The 20,114-nt window shown below is 54.1% G+C and overlaps 1 protein-coding gene across 6 annotated transcripts in view; it reads right to left on the bottom strand.

The window, feature by feature from the left end:
- GRIP2 (glutamate receptor interacting protein 2) overlaps positions 1-20,114 on the bottom strand; it is a 103,837-nt gene that overhangs the window by 21,803 nt on the left and 61,920 nt on the right. For 4 of the 6 annotated variants that reach the window (XM_070776961.1, XM_070776965.1, XM_070776962.1 and 1 more), the window contains exons 2-14: positions 16,096-16,176; positions 15,489-15,624; positions 14,075-14,220; positions 13,327-13,413; positions 12,336-12,411; positions 10,913-11,058; positions 7,651-7,798; positions 7,371-7,540; positions 5,574-5,699; positions 5,141-5,290; positions 1,829-2,015; positions 1,160-1,305; positions 387-467 (exon numbers count right to left, since the gene is read on the bottom strand). In XM_070776961.1, the coding sequence (XP_070633062.1) occupies positions 387-467; positions 1,160-1,305; positions 1,829-2,015; positions 5,141-5,290; positions 5,574-5,699; positions 7,371-7,540; positions 7,651-7,798; positions 10,913-11,058; positions 12,336-12,411; positions 13,327-13,413; positions 14,075-14,220; positions 15,489-15,624; positions 16,096-16,176 (1,680 nt within the window). Of the gene's footprint in view, positions 1-386; positions 468-1,159; positions 1,306-1,828; positions 2,016-5,140; positions 5,291-5,573; positions 5,700-7,370; positions 7,541-7,650; positions 7,799-10,912; positions 11,059-11,529; positions 12,309-12,335; positions 12,412-13,326; positions 13,414-14,074; positions 14,221-15,488; positions 15,625-16,095; positions 16,177-20,114 lie in introns of those variants that run through there. The other 2 variants (XM_070776963.1, XM_070776964.1) reach the window with 2 other exon arrangements.

Here is a 20,114-nt window from a genome sequence, read left to right as displayed (position 1 = left end):
GGGGAGGGTCTGTGACCGTTCCTCTACCTTCTTCCCATTCTGCAGTCCCTCACTTTCACTCCTTTGACAAACATGAATTAAGCACTGACTATGTTCCAGGCCTTTCCTGGGCCCTGGGAATACAGAGGCAACAGAAAACCAAACCTGGGCCACGTGACTGGTGCCTCATAAAACCACTTAACCACCCCTGGAGACTAAATAGGCCAGGAGACTCCCACTGTGCAGAAAAGAAAACCGAGCTTCCAGAAGCCTTGCCTGAGGACACGCACTGCAGACAGAGGGAAGTCAGGTCAGCCAGCCCCCTCTCCCACCCAGAGTCTTCCCCTGATCGCCTCGTGCTGGGCGGACTCGGGGCAGGCTGGAGGGCGCACAGGACGGGGACTCACAGCTGATGGTGATGCCCAGCTCCACGCCTCGCCTCTTGGGCAGCTTCACGTGGAAGGTGCCGCTGCTCGGGATGACGGACTCTGGGTGCAAACAGACAAAAATCTGGGAGACTCAAGCGAATAGCCTCAGGGAATCCGCACCCCACACTCATTCTGGTCCAGTGGAGAGGGATGCTAAACACAACCCCATCCTGCTTCCTCCACCCACAGAAGAAACTGAGGCACGGTGCACCGATTTGTCCCAGAAAAGCACCCACCGGGTCAGAGCAGAGTCAGGATTGGTACCCCGACCTACAGCTGCCACTGGGGCCCCCTAGCCTGGCCCAGGCCATTTGGATACAGCAAGGACTTAAAGGGCACCTCTCACATGACAGACCTCAGCTGGTACTTCCAGGAGCTTCATCTCAACAACACCCCTTGAGATAGAGGATTCTATCCACTTTACACTGTTTTTACACTGGGGAAAACTGAGGATGGAGGAGGACAAGCCCTGTCCGAAGTTACACGGTGTCCAAATCAGGAACCAGAATTCTAACCGAGTTGTTTGGGGATCTTTACATAAACCCTCACCTCCCCCATCCGCGGCTCCTGTTCCCTTGCAAAAACCCTCATTCACACTGGCGTGTGCAATTCCTTCACTCCCGCCCCGTGCCTTTCTCCCAGCGTTCTGGGGACACGCTGCAAACGCGGAAAGAAGCGGGGAAGGAGGTGGGAGGAGCAGGGTGAAGAAAGGGGTCGCGAAGGAAACGAGGAAGCCGCAGGTACCCACTCACCAGCCACGTCAAACTCCACCTCCAGCACGACCTTGTGGGCCAGCGCCGCGTCCCGCAACAGCTGGTTGGCCTCCTCCATCGTCCCGTCCTCGGTGGCGATGCCGTTGATGGCTAGGACGCGGTCCCCTACCTGCAGCAGTCCACACCTGAATCGGAGAGAGAAGCGGCCCCTTTAGAAGCCAGAAACACGCTGCGCAGGAGCAGTGCCTGGCCCCGCCCACATCCCGGGCGAGGGCGGGGCCTGAGCGGGGCTCCGCCGGCAGGGCCAGCGCCCCGCCCCGTACCCGCGCCAGCTGCAGCTCCTCAGGCCATTTACCCGGGACACTGGCTATAAGGGATGCCCTCGCTGGGCCTCAGTTTCTCTGTCCTGTGGGGATGATGCCATGCCTCAGGAGATGTATACACAGGACTCTGACTTCAGACCATACTGGGGTTCGTGTCATGGGTCACTCCCAAGCTGTGTGACCCTGGGCAGGTGAATCAGCTTCTCTGAGCCTCAGACCCCTCGTCTACAAAACGGGGCCGGCGACGGGGTGGACCGTGATGGATGGTAAGATACACCTGTGCAGCCAGGCTAAGCGTGTGACTGGACTTCCCCGGCTGTCCGTGAGGCCCCACCCCACCGAATCGGAGAGTGGCAGGCCCACGGCGAGGGGGCAGTAGGCTCACCTCTCCGCCGGGCTGTCAGGCTCAATAAAACGCACGAGGGGTGGGGAGGACAAGGTCTCGGTGGCGAAGATGCCGCCCTGGAGCTGGAGGCCGAAGCCGCTGAGGGGGTCTCCGCAGAGCACGACCTCCGTGGTCTCCGTGTGCACAATCTGTCCGCCTGGCCCCACCGTGCTGGAGGCCAGCGACACTGCGGGGCAGGCGGGCACGGCGCTCAGGGCACTGTCCCGGGGGTTACTTCCTGCCAGAGCCCACCCACCCTCGGCGGGACCACCTGAAGTCGGAGAGGGCGCGTGAGTGGGAGGCCCGCCCCGCCCCGGGGCGGGGCCAAGTCGCGGCCCATTCTGAACCTTGGGGTCATGGGTTCCACGGGGCAGAACGGCGCCCAGGATCCAGGAAGGCAGCTCCTGGAATGCCATGTTATAAAACAGGCTCTGAGGGTCCGTGATATGACGTCCTGTGATGTGTGATGTTATGCCGTGCTCAGTCGCTAAGTCGTGTCCTACGCCTTGCAACTCTGGGCTGTAGCCCTCCAGGCTCCTCTGTCCATGGGATTTCCCAGGCAACAATACTGGAATGGGTTGCCATGCCCTTCTCCAGGGGATCTTCCCGACCCAAGGATCAAACCCGTGTCTCCTGTGTTAGCAGATGGATGCTTTACCCCTGAGCCACCACGGAAGCCCTGTGTGATGTTATACTTCAACTTATTTTATTATTGTATCATATATCAAATATCATATTATATTACTATTAGATGCAATAGTATATATTATGCCATTTTTGGCAACAGCTTTATTGAGATATGGTTCAGCTTCCACAGTATTCACCCACAGAATGTACAATTCAATCGGTTTTAGTAAATATATTGATTATTTAGTATATTCAAGTTGTACAACCATTCCCTCAATTAATTTTAGCATTTTCAATCCCTCAAAGAAACCCTGTTTCCATTAGTCACTCAAATCCTCCCGTTTCTCCCAGCCCTGAGCATACTTTCTGTGTCTATAGATTTGCCTGTTCTGGACATCTCATATCAATGGAATCATACTATAAATGGTCTTTTGTATGTGTTTTCTTTCACTTAGCATGTTTTCAGGGTTCATCCATGTAGCATAGATCAAGATGTCCTCCTTCTTGAGGCTAATATCCCACTGTATGATGGTACCACATTTTTTAAAATTCATCCATCGATGGACATCTGGGTTATTCCCACCTTTTGGATATTATGAATGACACTGTATAAACATTCATAAATATGTTTTAGGGTGAATATGACATATGTTCTCATTTCTCCTGGGTATTTACTTAAGAGTGGAATTTCTGTGTCACATGATAACTCCATGTTTCACTATTTAATGTGTTATTTAACATATTGTATTTTATATTCCACATATAAAATACATTTGTATTATTAATATGGATATTGGATATCATTTATTAAATAAAACTTATATGTCATTCTATTAGTTATACCATTGTGTATTTATATATTATTTTCTATTATTATATATCACACATTATAATATGTGTAACCTACTTTATTGTTGGATATATTATATTATTATACTTATATTCATTATTTTTTTCACAATTACATCACCAATGATAAAAGTGGTATTTGGAACATTGGAAATATTCAAAATTTTTTATTTAACTAACTAGTCATTATCATCAAGGAAGGAGACAGGTAAGGGGTCCCAAGAGTCTCCAGGCTCCATAAGCTCCTGCCTGTGAAAAATATTTCTGAATCTCTTCACCTACATACCTGCTGCTTCAGTGGGTGACAATGGTGGCTGGTAAAGTTGTATTTTATCTATCACCTGACTCTGAATTCTGTTTCTCTTTTCGCCTTGGCTGCCAGGAAGCTCATAACCATGTTTAGCGCCTTTCAGTGCCAAACTGACTTAGATTTCTCTCTTCCCTCACCTGGTTCAATCCTAAATGGCCCAGTTTGACCCTCCATTCTTCCTGGAGGCCTCTGCAATTCACATGGAAAGAGGCTGGGAACCCTCTCTACATCAACAAAGGAAAGATTCTTCCCAGGCAAGATTTCAAAATTCAGGGCCCTGGACTTTGCTGGTGGTCCAATGGCTAAGACTCAGCACTCTCAACGCAAGGGGCCTGGGTTTGATCCCTGGTCAGGGAACTAGATCCCACATGGTGCAACTAAGACCTGGCGTGGCCAAATAAATAAATATTAAAGAAAAAGATTCTGGGCAATCTTATGACTTTTTGCTACTTCCACATGTCTCCTGCATTATCGTTCATTACTATTCATTTTAAAAAACACTTAAGGGACTTCCCTGGTGGTCCAGTGGTTAAAAGTCTGCCTTGTGATGCAAGGGACACAATCTCTGGTCAGGGAACTAAGACCCCACATGCTGCAAAGCAACCGGTGGTCTGTGCACCACAACGGCTGAGCCCACCCGCCACAACTAGAGAGGATCTGTATGCCACAACACAAGATCCCAGGTGCTGAAACCAAGACCCAGTGCAGCCAAATAAATAAAAACTAAATAATTTTTTAAATTGTTAAATAAAAAATTCTTAAATGCCTTCATTTCAAAAGGAACTATATGTATTGATCACAAATAAAGAAAAGTGTCAACAAGCAAAGGTTGAGTAGAAATATATACCTAATAAAACTAAAAATTACTATATTCTGGATGGCTAGTTTCAGGCCTGGATGGCTAGTTTTCACTGCCTTAGGGAAAATTAACAAATGTCAGAAGGGTGGTAAAGACAAAATAACACCACCCCCTGGAATGGATCAGAGGGTTGAAGAAGAGAAAAATGAAAGGAAGTTACTCTGAGACCGTCACACAAATCTGGAAAAGGCAGCCTTTCCTCAAGACACTTTGCCACCACCTGCTGGGAATTTTTCATAATAAAGGCTTCCCTTGTGGCTCAGCTGGTAAAGAATCCGCCTGCAATGCAGGAGACCTGGGTTCAATCCCTGGGTTGGGAAGATCCTCTGGAGAAAGGAAAGGCTACCCACTCCAGTATTCTGGCCTGGAGAATTCCATGGACTGTATAGTCCCTGGGGTGGCAAAGAGTCAGACACAACTGAGCACCTGTTGGGAATTTTTCATAATAAAATTACAAGACAAAGTGTACAAATTCACTGTCACTCCTCAGGAGAGCCCTTGTGCAGTGCGCAACCTGCCCAACCATCCTCAGCAACCTGGTGTACCACATACTCTATGTAATGCCACCTCCCCACACCCGGCCCTGCCCCAAATACCCCACATGTTGGCAAATCTCTCTCTCAGGCATACTGGCAGCCCAGAGGGGAGAGAAGAGACCACGGCTTACATGAGCTCTTGTGTTCCCTTCTCCGCGGCCGCCTCCGCCCCATTGTGGTCCGGGGGCTCATGGGCTGGGATCCACGAGGCAGAGTGCTGGGGTTGGTGCAAGAAAAGGTGTGGTTCACGGTCGGCGAGGAGAAGGGAGATGAGGATAAGGCTGGGGAGATGAGAGCAGACCCATGAGCCCAGCAGAGCCCTCCACCCCACCCCAGGGAGACACAGGGGTGCCTCCTCCACCCCCGACCATGCTCGCTGTGTGACCTCAGGCCTGTCTCTCCCTCTCTGGGCCTCAAAGCTTACAGGCTTTTCACAGACCTGGTGAAACTCAGCTGCCAGACAGGGGCCCCTCACTTCTCTGAGTCTCAGCTTCCTTCCCTATAAAACAGGCTCCAGCACCTCCCCAGGGACAGAGAAGAGTGACCGTGGGGAGGGCACTTTACAGCGGTTCTGGTCCTGGCCGGCAGGGGCGGCCCAGGTGGGCGTCCTGCAGCGGCCGGGCCGGGGGCTGTGGCAGGAGGGCACGCAGGGGTCCCAGCGATGCGGCTGCTCGCTCCTCTGCACCTTCACTGTGGTGGAGGAAGAGGAGAGACAGGCGTTAGGGGCTGGGCGGGTCTGGACTCCATGCCCCTGAAGGGTGAGCTCCGTCTGCCCAGCAAGGGGAGGAGAGCGGGAACAGAAGGTCTGGAGTTTCTGAGCCAGGCTGGGCATTCCAGACTTTGCCCACATGTCCCGGACGCCCGCTGTGTGCTGGGCCCTGTGCTCAGGGCTCAGCTACGCAGCAGCCTGAGAGGCAGGGATCCGAGAGGGAAAGCCGTACCAGCCCACAGGTGGGAGGGCTGGAGGAGCAGGATGTGAACCAGGCCAACCGACCGGTCAGCTCCAAGGAGTGCAGCTGGCAGACAGTGACCAGCTGGAGCACCTCCGGGGACTGCGGTCATGCTGTAGCCTGGGCAGCCTTGGCCTGGGGCTGGGCAAGCAGGCACCGGGGCCGGGCATTTCTGCCCCACGCTGAGCTCTTGGGGGCCACATGGGTCCTTGTTGGATTGGCCCAGGCTTGCAAGGACCCGCATCGCAGTCTAAGGCTGTCCCCCCTCAACCTTTCACGGGCCTTGACTTCAGTGAACTCTTGACTCCAGCTAAGCATCCGCTTCCCAGGGGAGTCCACGGACCCTGCCTCTCTCACCTCCCTGACCTGGTCCTCCTCCCCGCAGCCCCAGACCCCGTTCTGGCTCTTCCTTCTGCTGCAGGACTTTGTGGGGAGTCGGGGTGGGGGATGTCCAGCCTGGGGCAGCATGCTCTTGGATGGACGGACGAGGTCCCTGTGATCTCAGCCCATTGATTCTGCCTCCCTGTGCGGCGTTCCCACCGCCACCCAGGGGCTGGGCCGACTCTGGGGCCAGGAGCTGAGTCCAATCCCAGCTCCATGGCTGACGAGCTGCGGGACTGGGACAAGTCCCTGCACCCCGCCCTGTGCCTCGCTGTCATAACTGTAAAATGGGACAAGGCGGCTACTTCCCAGGGAAGCTGGGAGGATAGGAGTTACCACATGGGCTTGGCAGACGTTTATTTAGGGAGAGCCAAGGGGACTGTCGGCAGCCAACTGTCATCAGAAGGACCTGCACTGCTCAGACCCTCAGAGCCTCCATACTGACCTTGTAGACGTGTCACGGGGGTGTACCCAGATGACCCCTGGGAAGCCCCAGCAGCACAGCAGCGGGTGGGAGAACAGATGCTGGGACATCTGAGGGACTCACAGGGGTGGCTCTAGGCCCTCCTGACTGCCTGGCTGCCTCCTCTGGACCTGCTGAGGGCCCTGGAGTGAGCCCACGGGTCCAAATTCTGAGTAGCACAGGGCACAGAAGGACTATCCCCTCCCTTGTTCCAGCCCTCATACTTCTATTAATGCGACCAGTGATGGATCTAGCTTTGGGGGTATCCACGCCAGCAAACTGTCAGATCAGAAAGTATGAAAGTGTTCGTTGCTCAATCCTGTCTGACTCTTTGTGACCCCATGGACTGTAGCCCACCAGGCTCCTCCATCCATGGGATTTTCCAGGCAAGAATACTGGAGTGGGTTGCCATTTAAACACCCAAGTTATTTATCTGCCCTATCTCCCCACCCTTAGCTGCTGCACTTGACACTTTGAGCGTCCCTGTGGGACTGGACATTTGTTCCGCTAAATGCTAGCCTGCCCCTTGCCCTTAGGGTTGAGCCCTGAGGTCTGCACGGGACTCACCTGCCTCTGACGGCTTGAGGGGCCGCCGGCTCTGGGGCGCAGGCAGGATCTCCAGCCGCACTTTCTCCGACACGCTGGCCAGGAGCTTGGTGGCTTCAAGCAGCGAGCAGTGTTCAGTGCTGGTACCGTCGATGGACAGGATGTGGTCTCCGGCATGCAGGGCCCCGCTCCTGGCCAGGTCAGGGAGCAAAGGGGAAAGGGTACAGCCAGACAGCTCCAGACGATTCTCCCCCTGCACCCCCCCAACACACACCACGGCAGCTCCCAGCAGGTGCCCCACCTGTCCACCACGCTGGCCGGCTTGATGCGGTCGATGGTGATGACGGGCTTGTTCCGGTGGGAGCCGGTGGTGAGGGAGATCCCCAAGGCTGACCCTGGAGTCTTGGTGATTTCCACTATTAAGGGCCCTGAAGCGTTGGCCACCGTATCTGATACATGGAAGGAAAGAAGAGTTTGAGATGCAAATAATTCAGCACCTTCCTCCGTCTCAGCTTAATTCTGTCAGGTAGGGATCAGTGCATCCACTTTACAAACAAGAAAACTGAGGCGCCTGGAGGCAAAGGCCTCGTCCAAGTTCACATGGCCTCTCGGTGGCAGAGGAGGGGCAGGAATTCAGGTTTCAGAGAGGCTCTGACCCCAAGGCTTTGCTGAACAGTACTAATTTGCTCACATATATTGAGAGCCTGGGCTTCCCAGATGGTGCTAGTGGTAAAGAATCCGCCTGCCAATGCAGGAGACATAAAGAGACGTGGGTTTGATCCCTGGGTCAGGAAGATCCCCTGCAGGAGGGCATGACAACCCACTCCGGTATTCTTGCCTGGAGAATCCCATGGACAGAGGAGCCTGTCGGGCTACCGTCCATGGAGTCACAAAGAGTCAGACATGATGGCAGCGACTGAGCACTCAAGCATCAAGAGCCTACTGTATACACTGAACTGTGGGATTTCACTACCAGCCTTCCCCATCTCAGAAAACAGCACCCCGTGCACCCACCCAGTGGCTGGAAAACAAAACCCGGCTTTTTCCACTCTTTTTCCCACCCACGTGTCGAAACCTCAGCAAACCAGGCCAGCAGAGCTTCATCATCTTTCCCAGATCTAACTCCTCTCTACACCCCCTCTCAGCCCCTGGTCCAGCCACCATCACTTTTCGCCCACCTGCACGGCCACAGGTTACAAAGTATCTCCTAGCCTTCCCCATCTCTCTCCCTGATTTTTTTTTTTTTTTTTGCACACTTATCATCCTCTGTGAGTATAGTTTCAGTGTGTCTGCCCTCTGATGACCTCTTGCAATACCTACCGTCTTATTTGGGTTTCTCTCACCTTGGGCGTGGGGTATCTCTTCATGGCTGCTCCAGCAAAGTGCAGCCGCTGCTCCTTACCTTGGACGTGGGGTATCTCTTCACCGCCGCCCTTCCTGACCTTCAACATGGGATAGCTCCTCTAGGCCCTCCTACCCCACGTCCGAGGTCAGGGGCAGAAGCCGGGAGGACCCCGTGCCCAAAGGGTGGCGGCCAAGAGGAGTTACCCCATGTCCGAGGTCAGGGGCAGCAGCCAAGAGTGCCAGGCTGCAACAGCGCAGGAATGGCTGAGAAGAGCTACCCAAGTCCGAGGTCAGGGGCAGCAGCCGAGAGGAGCTACCCTGCGTCCGAGGTCAGGGGCGGCGGCCGGGAGGACCAACCCCACATCCAAGGAGCTGTAGCTGTGCGATGGTGTGATCACTGACCTAGAGCTGGACATCCTGGAATGTGAAGTCAAGTGGGCCTTAGAAAGTATCACTACAAACAAAGCTAGTGGAGGTGATGGAATTCCAGTTGAGCTATTTCAAATCCTGAAAGATGATGCTGTGAAAGTGCTGCACTCAATATGCCAGCAAATTTGGAAAACTCAGCAGTGGCCACAAGACTAGAAAAGGTCAGTGTTCATTCCAATCCCAAAGAAAGGCAATGCCAAAGAATGCTCAAACTACCGCACAATTGCACTCATCTCACACGCTAGTAAAGTAATGCTCAAAACTCTCCAAGCCAGGCTTCAGCAATACGTGAACCGTGAACTTCCTGATGTTCAAGCTGGTTTTAGAAAAGGCAGAAGAACCAGAGATCAAATTGCCAACATCCGCTGGATCATGGAAAAAGCAAGAGAGTTCCAGAAAAACATCTATTTCTGCTTTATTGACTATGCCAAAGCCTTTGACTGTGTGGATCACAATAAACTGTGGAAAATTCTGAAAGAGATGGGAATCCCAGACCACCTGACCTGCCTCTTGAGAAATCCGTATGCAGGTCAGGAAGCAACAGTTAGAACTGGACATGGAACAACAGACTGGTTCCAGATAGGAAAAGGAGTACGTCAAGGCTGTATATTGTCACCCTGCTTATTTAACTTCTATGCAGAGTACATCATGAGAAACGCTGGACTGGAAGAAGCACAAGCTGGAATCAAGATTGCCAGGAGAAATATCAATAACCTCAGATATGCAGATGACACCACCCTTATGGCAGAAAGTGAAGAGGAATTCAAAAGCCTCTTGATGAAAGTGAAAGTGGAGAGTGAAAAAGTTGGCTTAAAGCTCAATATTCAGAAAACGAAGATCATGGCATCTGGTCCCCTCACTTCATGGCAAATAGATGGAGAAACAGTGGAAACAGTGTCAGACTTTATTTTTGGGGGCTCCAAAATCACTGCAGATGGTGACTGCAGCCATGAAATTAAAAGACGCTTACTCCTTGGAAGGAAAGTTATGACCAACCTAGATAGCATATTCAAAAGCAGAGACATTACTTTGCCAACAAAGGTCTGTCTAGTCAAGGCTATGGTTTTTCCAGTGGTCATGTATGGATGTGAGAGTTGTACTGTGAAGAAAGCTGAGCACCGAAGAATTGATGCTTTTGAACTGTGGTGTTGGAGAAGACTCTTGAGAGTCCCTTGGACTGCAAGGAGATCCAACCAGTCCATTCTGAAGGAGATCAGCCCTGGGATTTCTTTGGAAGGAATGATGCTAAAGCTGAAACTCCAGTACTTTGGCCACCTCATGCAAAGAGTTGACTCATTGGAAAAGACTCTGATGCTGGGAGGGATTGGGGGCAGGAGGAGAAGGGGACGACAGAGGATGAGATGGCTGGATGGCATCACCGATTCAATGGACGTGAGTCTGAGTGAACTCCGGCAGTTGGTGATGGACAGGGAGGCCTGGCGTGCTGCGATTCATGGGGTCGCAAAGAGTCGGACACGACTGAGCGCCTGAACTGAACTGAACTAAACTGATCATCCTCTGACACACTCTATATATGACTTATCCCATCCATGATCCATTTCTCCCCACCAGAATGTCAGCCCCATGGGAACAGAGACCTCATCTGTGTTGTTCTCAGATGGATCCCTGGTGCCTGGCAGAACGTGTACCACCCAGAGGGGCCCAGAGAGGCTGCGACCGGGCCAGGGTCACACAGCCCTTGCAGTGATGGGGATGTGTGCCCCCCACTCCCTGCCCTCCACCCCGGGGCCTCTTCTCGCTGCAGCCCGAGCCCTCAGGCCACAACTCACCCGGAATGGTCACGTCGTACTCCACCTGGAAGAGCGCCTCGTGGCTGCACTGCCGCAGCGTGGCCAGGGCAGTGGCATGGCTGGCCCCCTGCAGCGGGATCCCGTCAACGCTGAGCAGTCTGTCTCCCACCTTCAAGGAGCCCTCCCTGTGGGGAAGGGCCAGGTCATGCCGCCTCGTCCAGCGAGCAAGAGAACAGAGGGAGGGCAGGGATCGGAGGAAGGAGACAGGGGCAGAACGGATTACGGACAGCATGCGTGGGTGAACAAACCAGGGAGGGCATGTGGAAGAAGCCGAAGAACTGATGGAGGTCGGGTCAGCGACGACACCCCCCGCCCCAATTCAGTTCAGGTCAGTTCAGTCACTCAGTCGTGTCCGACTCTTTGTCGGACTGCAGCACACCAGGCCTCCCTGTCCATCACCAACTCCCAGAGTTTACCCAAACTCATGTCTATCGAGTCGGTGATACTGTCCAACCATCTCATCCTCTGTCGTCCCCTTCTCCTCCCGCCTTCAGTCTTTCCCAGCACCAATTAGTGCTTAGGAAATTCACAGTCCCAGGTCAGCCCTCCAGCAGCTGAGCTGGAGATGCCCTTTGAGGTCACCTCCAGGGCCTTACCGGGGTCCCAGCCCTGCCAGGACCGCCCAGCACCAGGGGCGGGCCGTCTGGAGGCTTGGAGCTGTCTGCACACAGGGCGCCCGCCAGGGCCCCTCCCTGGGTCTCAGCAGTGACTCTGGCCTGGTGACAAACATGCCTGGGAAGGAATTCCGCTGGGTCCCAGGGGTACGGCCCAAGGGGGTTCGCCTTGGCCTGGGTCATATCCCAGCTCTGGAATGCCTGTCCCAACAGGTGGCCAAGGCTATTCTGGGTGGTTCTATGAATAGCTCATCACAGGCCCCAAGGACGGGTTTAGATTTCTGACGAGGCCATTCCAGGCTTTTCTTAAAATGGCCAGGAATTGCCCTTCGGGAGGTCGGGGGGCCACGAGCTGGGAGCTGGGCGTGTTCCTCCCTCACCTTCTCTCCTCCTGGAGCTTCTGAGCAGGCCCCGGGCAGGGCCAGCCGGCAGTGTGGCCAGGACTGGGGAGGCTGTGTCACTGAGGGCCACAGTGACGCCCGTCACCAAGCCCCACAGCCCTCGCATCAGCTCTGCGGGGCTCCACTATTGGGTCCATTCCACAGATGGGAAAACGAAGGCCAGGGAAGAGGCAACAACACCACACCAAAGCTCTCCACCCCGCAGACAGCAGGATCTTGGGAAGAAAGAGCTCGGGGCCCCCCTCATGTGGGACTTAGGGCTGGCTCCACCAACAAGCTGCTGAGTGACGCTGGCCAGGGGTGTCCCCCGTCTGGACCTTCGTCCCAGGGGAGTTGGGTGAGGGTGGTGCAGGCCGAGGCTGTAAGCTCCCCCCAGCTCATGCTCACCTGTCGGCAGGGCCGCCGGGCCGCACGTAGGTCAGGACAAGTGGGCGGGACTTGTGCCCGTCTTCATGGGCACCTCCTGGACAGAATTTGACAAGAGACTGCAGTCATCCACCCATCGCTGCCTGGTGCCCGGAGGCCCCGACCCAGACCTTCAGCAGGCTTCCTTCATCCCCTCTGCTCCAGGACTCTGTCCCTGCTGTTCCCTGCCCCTCCTATGAGACATGGGCTCTAAATCCCATCCAGAAGTGGGACGGAAAGTAGGGAATAAAACCAAAGTCCTCTCTTGATTAAACAGCTTGCTTTCTCTCCTGCAGTCTCATCCAGTTTCCCTTTTCTCCCTGGTTGCTAGGGAGCTCCGAACTTAACTTTCTGTTACAACTTTTCCCTTTCACTTCCTCAATCATGCACACTTGGTTGGCCAAGTTTTCCATCTAATACTTGATTTAATGATCCTGGTTCTTAAAGTTCAGAAAAAGATTATATAAATATAAATATATTTATATAAACATATAAATATAAATGCAAATAAATATATAAATATAAACATTATTATATATAGTTATATAAATATAAGCTATATTTAAAATATAAATTATAGTTGATAAATATAACATAGATATATCATAAAGATATATCAATTACATATTTGTAAATAGATTTAAATCTAAATCTAAATATAAATTATATTAATATATAATTATAAAGTGTAAATATAATAAATATAAATTTATTTAATTATAAATGTAAATTGAAGTATAAATATAAATTTAAATATAAAATATATGTATTTATTTAAATATAAAAATGAATTTATTTTAATAAACTTATGTTTATTTTAATGTAAACATGTTTATTTATTTAAATTTAAATATATATTTGTTTATCTAAATTTAAATATAAATATATTATAATTCATCAGAGCAAGGCAAAACACACAGAATTGGCATTAGCCTTCCCGTCCCTTGACCCCAAAGGTGACTCTTACACTGACCTCTGAGGACAAAGCCAAAGCTATTGCCCTCCTTGAGGAGGGAGACATCCACTGTCTTTGAAACGATCCCTGGGTTGTTCTCGGGGGCTGGGGAGAAATGGAGACCCTCCTGAGTCCTTGGGTCGCATCACCGAGCTGGCAGCCGTCCCCAGAGTTCGTTCCAGGACAGGCGGGTCACCAGTCGCAGATACTACAGGACAGGCCAACCCCCCCACCCCACCCCATTTGACAGGCAGGACAAGTGAGGCTTAGAGGCACCCTCCCCCCTGAAGCCCACTCAGTCCTCCACTTAGAGAAGGGAGAGGGCCGGCCCGGGCTCTCACAGAGACAACAGCAGGACTCAAGCCTGAGTCCAGGGCTGGCAGTCTTAGGCCCGAGCTCAATTCCAGACAGTTATTCAGATTTCAAGACTTCAGACCAACTTTGGAAATTCAGAGCTGAGCTAAAGCACCCCAGGCCACTGTACTCGGTGCAGCACGGGAAGGGCGGGGACCTATGTACTCAGAGACATTCCTAAAACCTTCCCCCCAAAGGAGAAGCATCTGGAAACCAAGTACGACAAGGGTGTTACAAGCAGGCCCTGCCGCCTCCTGGTGACAGCGCACTGCATTTGCAGCAAAGCCCCGGGTGCGGCCTGGCGGTCTGTGGCCAGTCCCCAGGTCCTGCCCACCCGGGTGCTGGTGGGGAGGCAGCCGCGTCCCCCCACGACCAAGGCAGTGGAGGGGGTTCCCGGCCCGAGGGCACCCACCGGGCGGGGGCAGCTCAAACTCCACCTCCAGCACCACGCGCTCGCCCACGTTCTTCAGTAGGGTGATGATCTCATCGTGGCGGAGCCTGGTCAGGTGGATCCCGTTCACTGACCGGATGTAGTCGCCCACGTTCAGCAGGTCACTCCTGGGAGACAGAAGGCCAGTGCACGCGCCGGCTGACACACGCTGGCGTGCACATCCTCCCCGCCCACTGAATCCTGGGGGTCTCTGCGGCCCCATCTTACAGGTGTGGAAACTGAGGCTCAGAGAGGGCAGGCCTGGTCCAGGGCCACACGGCGGGTGAGCAGGAAAGTGCGGATCCTACCCTGGATCTGGGGGACACGCAGGCCTGGCCTTCTCCCCACCACCCCCCATCGATGCTAGCCGGCCTGCTTTCCCTCCTGCGGGGGCGTCACCCTCACAGAGCTCTACAGAGTGGCCAGATGTCAGTGCTTGCTATCCCTTAACGCTCTTCCGGGGCCCAGAGGGGCAGTAATACAGAGGCTAACTCCCAGTTTTCATGGACCTGAATCTGCCTGCAACGCAGGAGACCCTGGTTCGATTCCTGGGTCGGAAAGATCCACTGGAAAAGGGATAAGCTACCCACTCCAGTGTTCTTGCTTCCCTTGTGACTCAACAGGTAAAGAATCCACCTGCAATGTGGGAGACCTGGGTTCGATCCCTGGGTTGGGAAGATCCCCTGGAGAAGGGAAAAGCTACCCACTCCAGCATTCTGGCCTGGAGAATTCCATGGACTATATAGTCCATGGAGTCGCAAAGAGTTGGACACGACTGATCGACTTTTACTTCCATGGTCCAGGGAGCCCCCGAGGTAAAGTAAACAGTACGAAAATGCAGGCAGTGTGTGCGGAAGTGCCAGCCAAGCAGAGTGGCGCTTCAGCCTGGGGCCTGGGGAGGGCTTGCCAGAGGCAGTGAGGAGGGAGGAATAGGAATTTGCCAGGAGGGTCTCTGGGCTTCCCTGGTGGCTCAGCGGTAAGGAATCTGCCTGCCTGTGTAAGAGACCCGGGTTCAGTCCCCGGGTCGGGTGGAGCCCCTGGAGGAGGGCATAGCAACCCGCTCCAGTATCCTTCCCTGGAGAATCCCATGAACAGAGGAGCCTGGTGGGCTGCAGTCCATGGGGTTGCACAGAGTTGGACACACAATGAGAGGAGGAGGGTGTCTAGGGAAGGGGCCTTCTGAGCAGAGGGTTCTGCGCGTGAAAAGGCCTGGAGGGCCCAGTGAGCGTGGGGTGCTGGGGTCGGGTTGGCTCCGGAGGAAAGGGAATGAAGTGGCCTCTAGCCCTTCCTCCACAGACACCCAGCCCTTACTGCTCTGCAGAAGCCCCAGGACCCCCACCCCTCCGCCCGGCCCCCTTCCTGCCCATCCCCTCCCCACTGAGCCCAGGCTTCTCACCTGGCCGCAAGCCCCCCAGGCCTCAGGTTGGAGACCCTGGGCTTCCCATCCTTGTCGGTGCCCCCAGAGATGGTCAGGCCCAGCGTGCTGCCCTCCTTCTTGGTCAGCTCCACCGTGGTGACCCCTCGGAACTCCTCTGCCAACAGAGAGGGGGTGAGCGGGCAGTGTGGGGCAAATTCTGAGTTCCCGGCTCCAGGACAAACCAAACAGATGCTTGGTAAGCAGCATGCATGATGCTGGGTGAACTCATCTCCTTTTTACGGATCAGAGAGGCTAAGGGACTAGTCTAAGGTCACAGAGCCAACTCATTGGAAAAGACCCTGATGCTGGGAAAGATTGAAGGGGGGAGGAGAAGGGGACGACAGAGGATGAGATGGTTGGATGGCATCACCGACTCAATGGACAGGAGCCTGACAAGCTCTAAGAGGTGGTGAAGGACAGGGGAACGTGGCGTGGCACAGTCCAGGGGACAGCAAAGAGTTGGCACGACGGAGCGACTGAACAACAAGGTCACCGGGCGAGTTAGCGGCAGAGCTGAGGCGGTCTGACCCCCGCCCGGAGCTCTCTGTGCCTCCAGAGAGAAAGGGGAAGGCGGGAGGCTGTTTACCTGGGATGCTCTGCCGGCGGCGCGCCAGAGCCCCGTCGGCTGCTCCGGTGTCCTTGTCTCCTTTGGTGTAAGGCCCATTGTCTGCAGGCGGCAAACAGAGGGAAGGCCCTGAGCCGCGCGGTCATTTCCATCAGGCAAACCCCTCCTGCCTCGGCAAGCTTCTGCTTGGCGGATGCGGCCCCTGAGTGGTTCCTTCTTGCCTCCAGCCCCACCCGGGACGTGCTGGGGGAGCCTCATGGCTTCTCCCCGCAAGGGCAATGCTGTCTCATCTCTCAAGTAACACGCTTTGGGGCGCCCACCACAGTCTGGGCGGTTCTCTGCCACGCAGCAACTCGCCATCTCTACGGCCATCATACCACGTGCAGAGAAGGAAGCTGAGGCTCAGAGAGGGACGACTCGTGCCCACGGTCACAAAGCCCTCGGCCAAGGTAGCTTCTGCAAAAAGCCAGACGCCTGGCTCTGTTGTCCAGCCCACCCCGTGTTCCAGGTTCCCTGGACTGGGTTCTTCTTCTTTTTTTTTTTTTTCCACATTCCCTCTCCAAGTCCCTTCTTAGTCCTGCACAGAGCTGGGTCAGGTCAACTGGTAAACCCTCAAGCAGGGTGGCTCTCCCACGCTGCCCCTGGGGCCGCCCCTCCCCACCTCCAGGCACCTGTACAACCCCCCAGGCTTTTGCTAAAGAGCCTGCCTGCCAGTGCAGGAGACACAGGAGATGCACATTCGATCCCTGGTTCAGGAAGAGCCCCTGGAGTAGGAAGTGGCAGCCCACTCCAGTATTCTTGCCTGGAGAATCCCCATGGACAGAGGAGCCTGGCGGGCTACAGTCCACAGGGTTGCAAAGAGCTGGACATGACTGAGCACATAGGCTTCACCCAAGTCTGCACACGCCCCCACTGCCCCTCAGAAGCCCCCTGTGCGGCACCCGCCTTCACCACTCACCAGTTGTGGGAAGGCCACTCCCTCCCCGGCCCCCTGACCTCCGCAAGGCCTCACTCACAGGACCGTCCCCCTTCCCACACTTCAGAAGGGGGGATGAGAGAGGGCTGGGGCAGGGGCAGAAACATCCCATCCCATCCCATCCCAGCCACATCCTTTTCACAAGGGAGAGGCTCAGGTTAGTGTTCAGCCAGAGATGGGGTCAACCGGGGTCAAGATCAGGACACAGTCTGGCCAGGGCTCCGGGCTCAGTCAGAGGCAAACAATGGGGTTCAATAAATGGCAGGTTTCTCAACAACACTCCTGATGCTTTTTCTGCCGGATGCTGTACCGATGTCTGGGCTTCCCTAGTGGCTCAGATGATAAAGAATCTGCCTGCCAACGCAGGAGACCTGGGTTCAATCCCTGGGTCAGGAAGATCCCCCGGAGAAGGGAATGGCGACCCACTCCAGTATTCTTACCTGGAGAATGTCCACATTCAGCAGCATCCCTGACCTCTAGCCGCTAGAGGACAGCAGCATTCCATGCCATCATCACAGCCAGAAATGACTAGACACCCGCCTTGTCCTGTAGGCGAGCAACACTGCCTCCCGACCCCCACTCAGCCCCTCACTGAGAATCAAACTTTAGATCAGGGGTGAAGCTCAGGCTGGGTCCGGGTCAAGTTCAGCCTGGGGTCAGGGCTCAACCCAGGACTAAGGAAGCCTGAGAACCTTCACCACCTGCAGCTCTAACCATTGAGAAGCGGTTTCTCCAGACCAGGGACAGGCTTCCTTGGCTTTGCCAGAAGGTGGGAAGTAACAAATCAAACCGCAGTTAAGCCCAGAGTCGTTTTCAGGGCCCCTGGAGTGAGCCCCCAGCCGCTTTGCTCACCACAACGCAACCCCAGGCCCCGTGTTCACATTCTCAGCCACGGATTCAGGCAACACCCCATTAAGTATAATGCCTCGTATTACGGTTCCCTCATTCGCACTTCATTTAGATTCAACAAGACGTTTCTGAGCTAATCAAATTAAAAAGACCGGGTTCTATCAACTGCGTGACAGTGAGAGTCTCTGATATTTCAATGTGGGCAATTCTGGAATTAAAATGTCTTGTTCCGTGCAAATTAGATTCCGTCACTGGAAAATCCTTCTCTCCTGGGCTGCCCCGGGAAGACCTGAGGTAAGCTTGCTTCCCAGGGGGTGCTCATGGTAAAAGAACTCGCCTGCCTAATGCAGGAGACTTAAGAGATGCGGGTCTGATTCCTGGAAGGAAGGCATGGCAACCCACTCCAGTCTTCTTGCCTGGAGAATCCCATGGACAGAGGAGCCTGACGGGCTATAGTCCACGGGGTCGCAAAGACTCAGACACGACTCAACGACAAACACTTTCACTTTGCTTCAAGTTTGCTGGCTCCAAGTTTGGGAGTCTGGAGACAGGGGAAGGGGGAGATCTCCTAAGGACAAGAAAGCAGAGAGTCAAGTTTGCCAAATTCAGAGCCGGAGAATCTCAAACAATGGAGAGGAATGGCAGCGGGTTCTGGCTGATTCTGGGGCACAGGATCTGTTTCCTGGGGTGTCTCTGTGGTTTGTCAACACAACCTCACTGAGCTTTCCTCACCCCAATATTCAAATTCTGCTCCAGTGAACGATGTGGTGCCTGCGATGTCACCAACTGGGCTGTGACGGCACGCTTGTCACGGCTTAGGCCGGGTGGGTGTGGGGAGGGGGCGTCTGCTGGCTTTGGGCTAACTGTCAGGCATCTGACCCCGCGATGCAAACGAGACGCATACAACTATGTGCGGACAGAGTCAGCAGGCGATAAGTGAGGACAAGAGAGTCTTCTTCAGGGAAAGCACATGCATTTTAGGGTGTGGCCTTGATGAGTTCTCCGGGAAGCTGAGGCCACTCAGGACAGCTGGCTGCCAGGTAAGGGGCTTCTGGATATTTCGGACCCCTGCCACTTTCAGAAAGGCACCCACAAGGAACGCTATGATGTTCACTGATGCTTGCTCGGAGGGGACCGTCCCCCACTTTCACAAGTTTCCCCCCTCAGGTCAGGGGGAAACAGGCGGCATTTACAGCAAAAACCAAGACAGGGCCAGAATTACTAGTTAACCGTGTGACCCGAGTCTCTATTTCTCTGTGAAATGGGGGTGTCTCCCCCATCACAGGCAGGAGAGTTTGAGGGAATTATTTTATTTATGGAAAACTCTCAGAGGGCTCAGACCCCAGTCCTGCTCCCTCAGAGAACACGCCTGCTCTCTTTGGCTCTCTCTCTTTTTTGTTCTGGGACCTGGTAATTATATGCTTAGAGATGAAAGCTTTTCAAAAACATCTTTCCCACCAATTTTCAGCTGGAAACGTGCATAAAAAACAGAGATATTTTTATCTGGGTGTTTTTTTTTTTTCCCCTGTCTCCTCCTTCCAGCAATGGGCAATTATGAGCTCTTGCCTTCAGTCAATCTGTCCTGTAAGAACTCGCTTCAGAGAGAAATTCATTTCCGCAGTGATGCCAACCCATTCAGCAAGCGGGCTGGGCAAGTGGCGGGGGACAGGAGGGAGAGACGCCTGGCGGAACACAGACTTTACACATGGTCCCCAGGCCCCAGGCTGCAGTCCGGGTGGGTGGGCTTCTCTTCTATTTCATTTCTCTTGAAAGCAGTGCTCATTTGCCTTCATTATCTCCGTTTCTCTGAGGCCCCAGGGAGCTATTGAGCTTTGACAAAGGGGAAAGGAAGTCAGCCCCCGGCCAGGCTGCCTTTGCCAGGGTCCCGCCTAAGCGGGGGAGAGGGGCTGGGGCGTGGGGCTGGGCAGGGGGGCTGTGGATGGGGCATGGCTGACCTTTGGCTCTGCAGGCCTCGAGGAGGGAGCACTCAGCATCTGAGAGGGGCCACTGGGAAATAGAGGCCCTGGTGGGAGGTTCAGCTTGGGCCGGACAGAAAATGACCGCTTGACTGAAAGCCACCAGCAGGGCCAGCCCGGCCCGAGTGCCGATGGAGAGAAGGGGGGCTCCCAGTCGCCTCTGGGTCCAACCACAACAGTGCACAGAGTGACCCGCTGTGGCTTGCTCCCTGCCAAGTGATCTGCCGAACCTGGCTGGC

This window comes from Bos indicus, chromosome 22 (assembly GCF_029378745.1).
Source record: "Bos indicus isolate NIAB-ARS_2022 breed Sahiwal x Tharparkar chromosome 22, NIAB-ARS_B.indTharparkar_mat_pri_1.0, whole genome shotgun sequence".
Classification (NCBI taxonomy): Eukaryota; Metazoa; Chordata; class Mammalia; order Artiodactyla; family Bovidae; genus Bos; species Bos indicus.
Note: the sequence above shows the minus strand (reverse complement) of the source record. Positions and strands in the feature narration are given on the sequence as shown.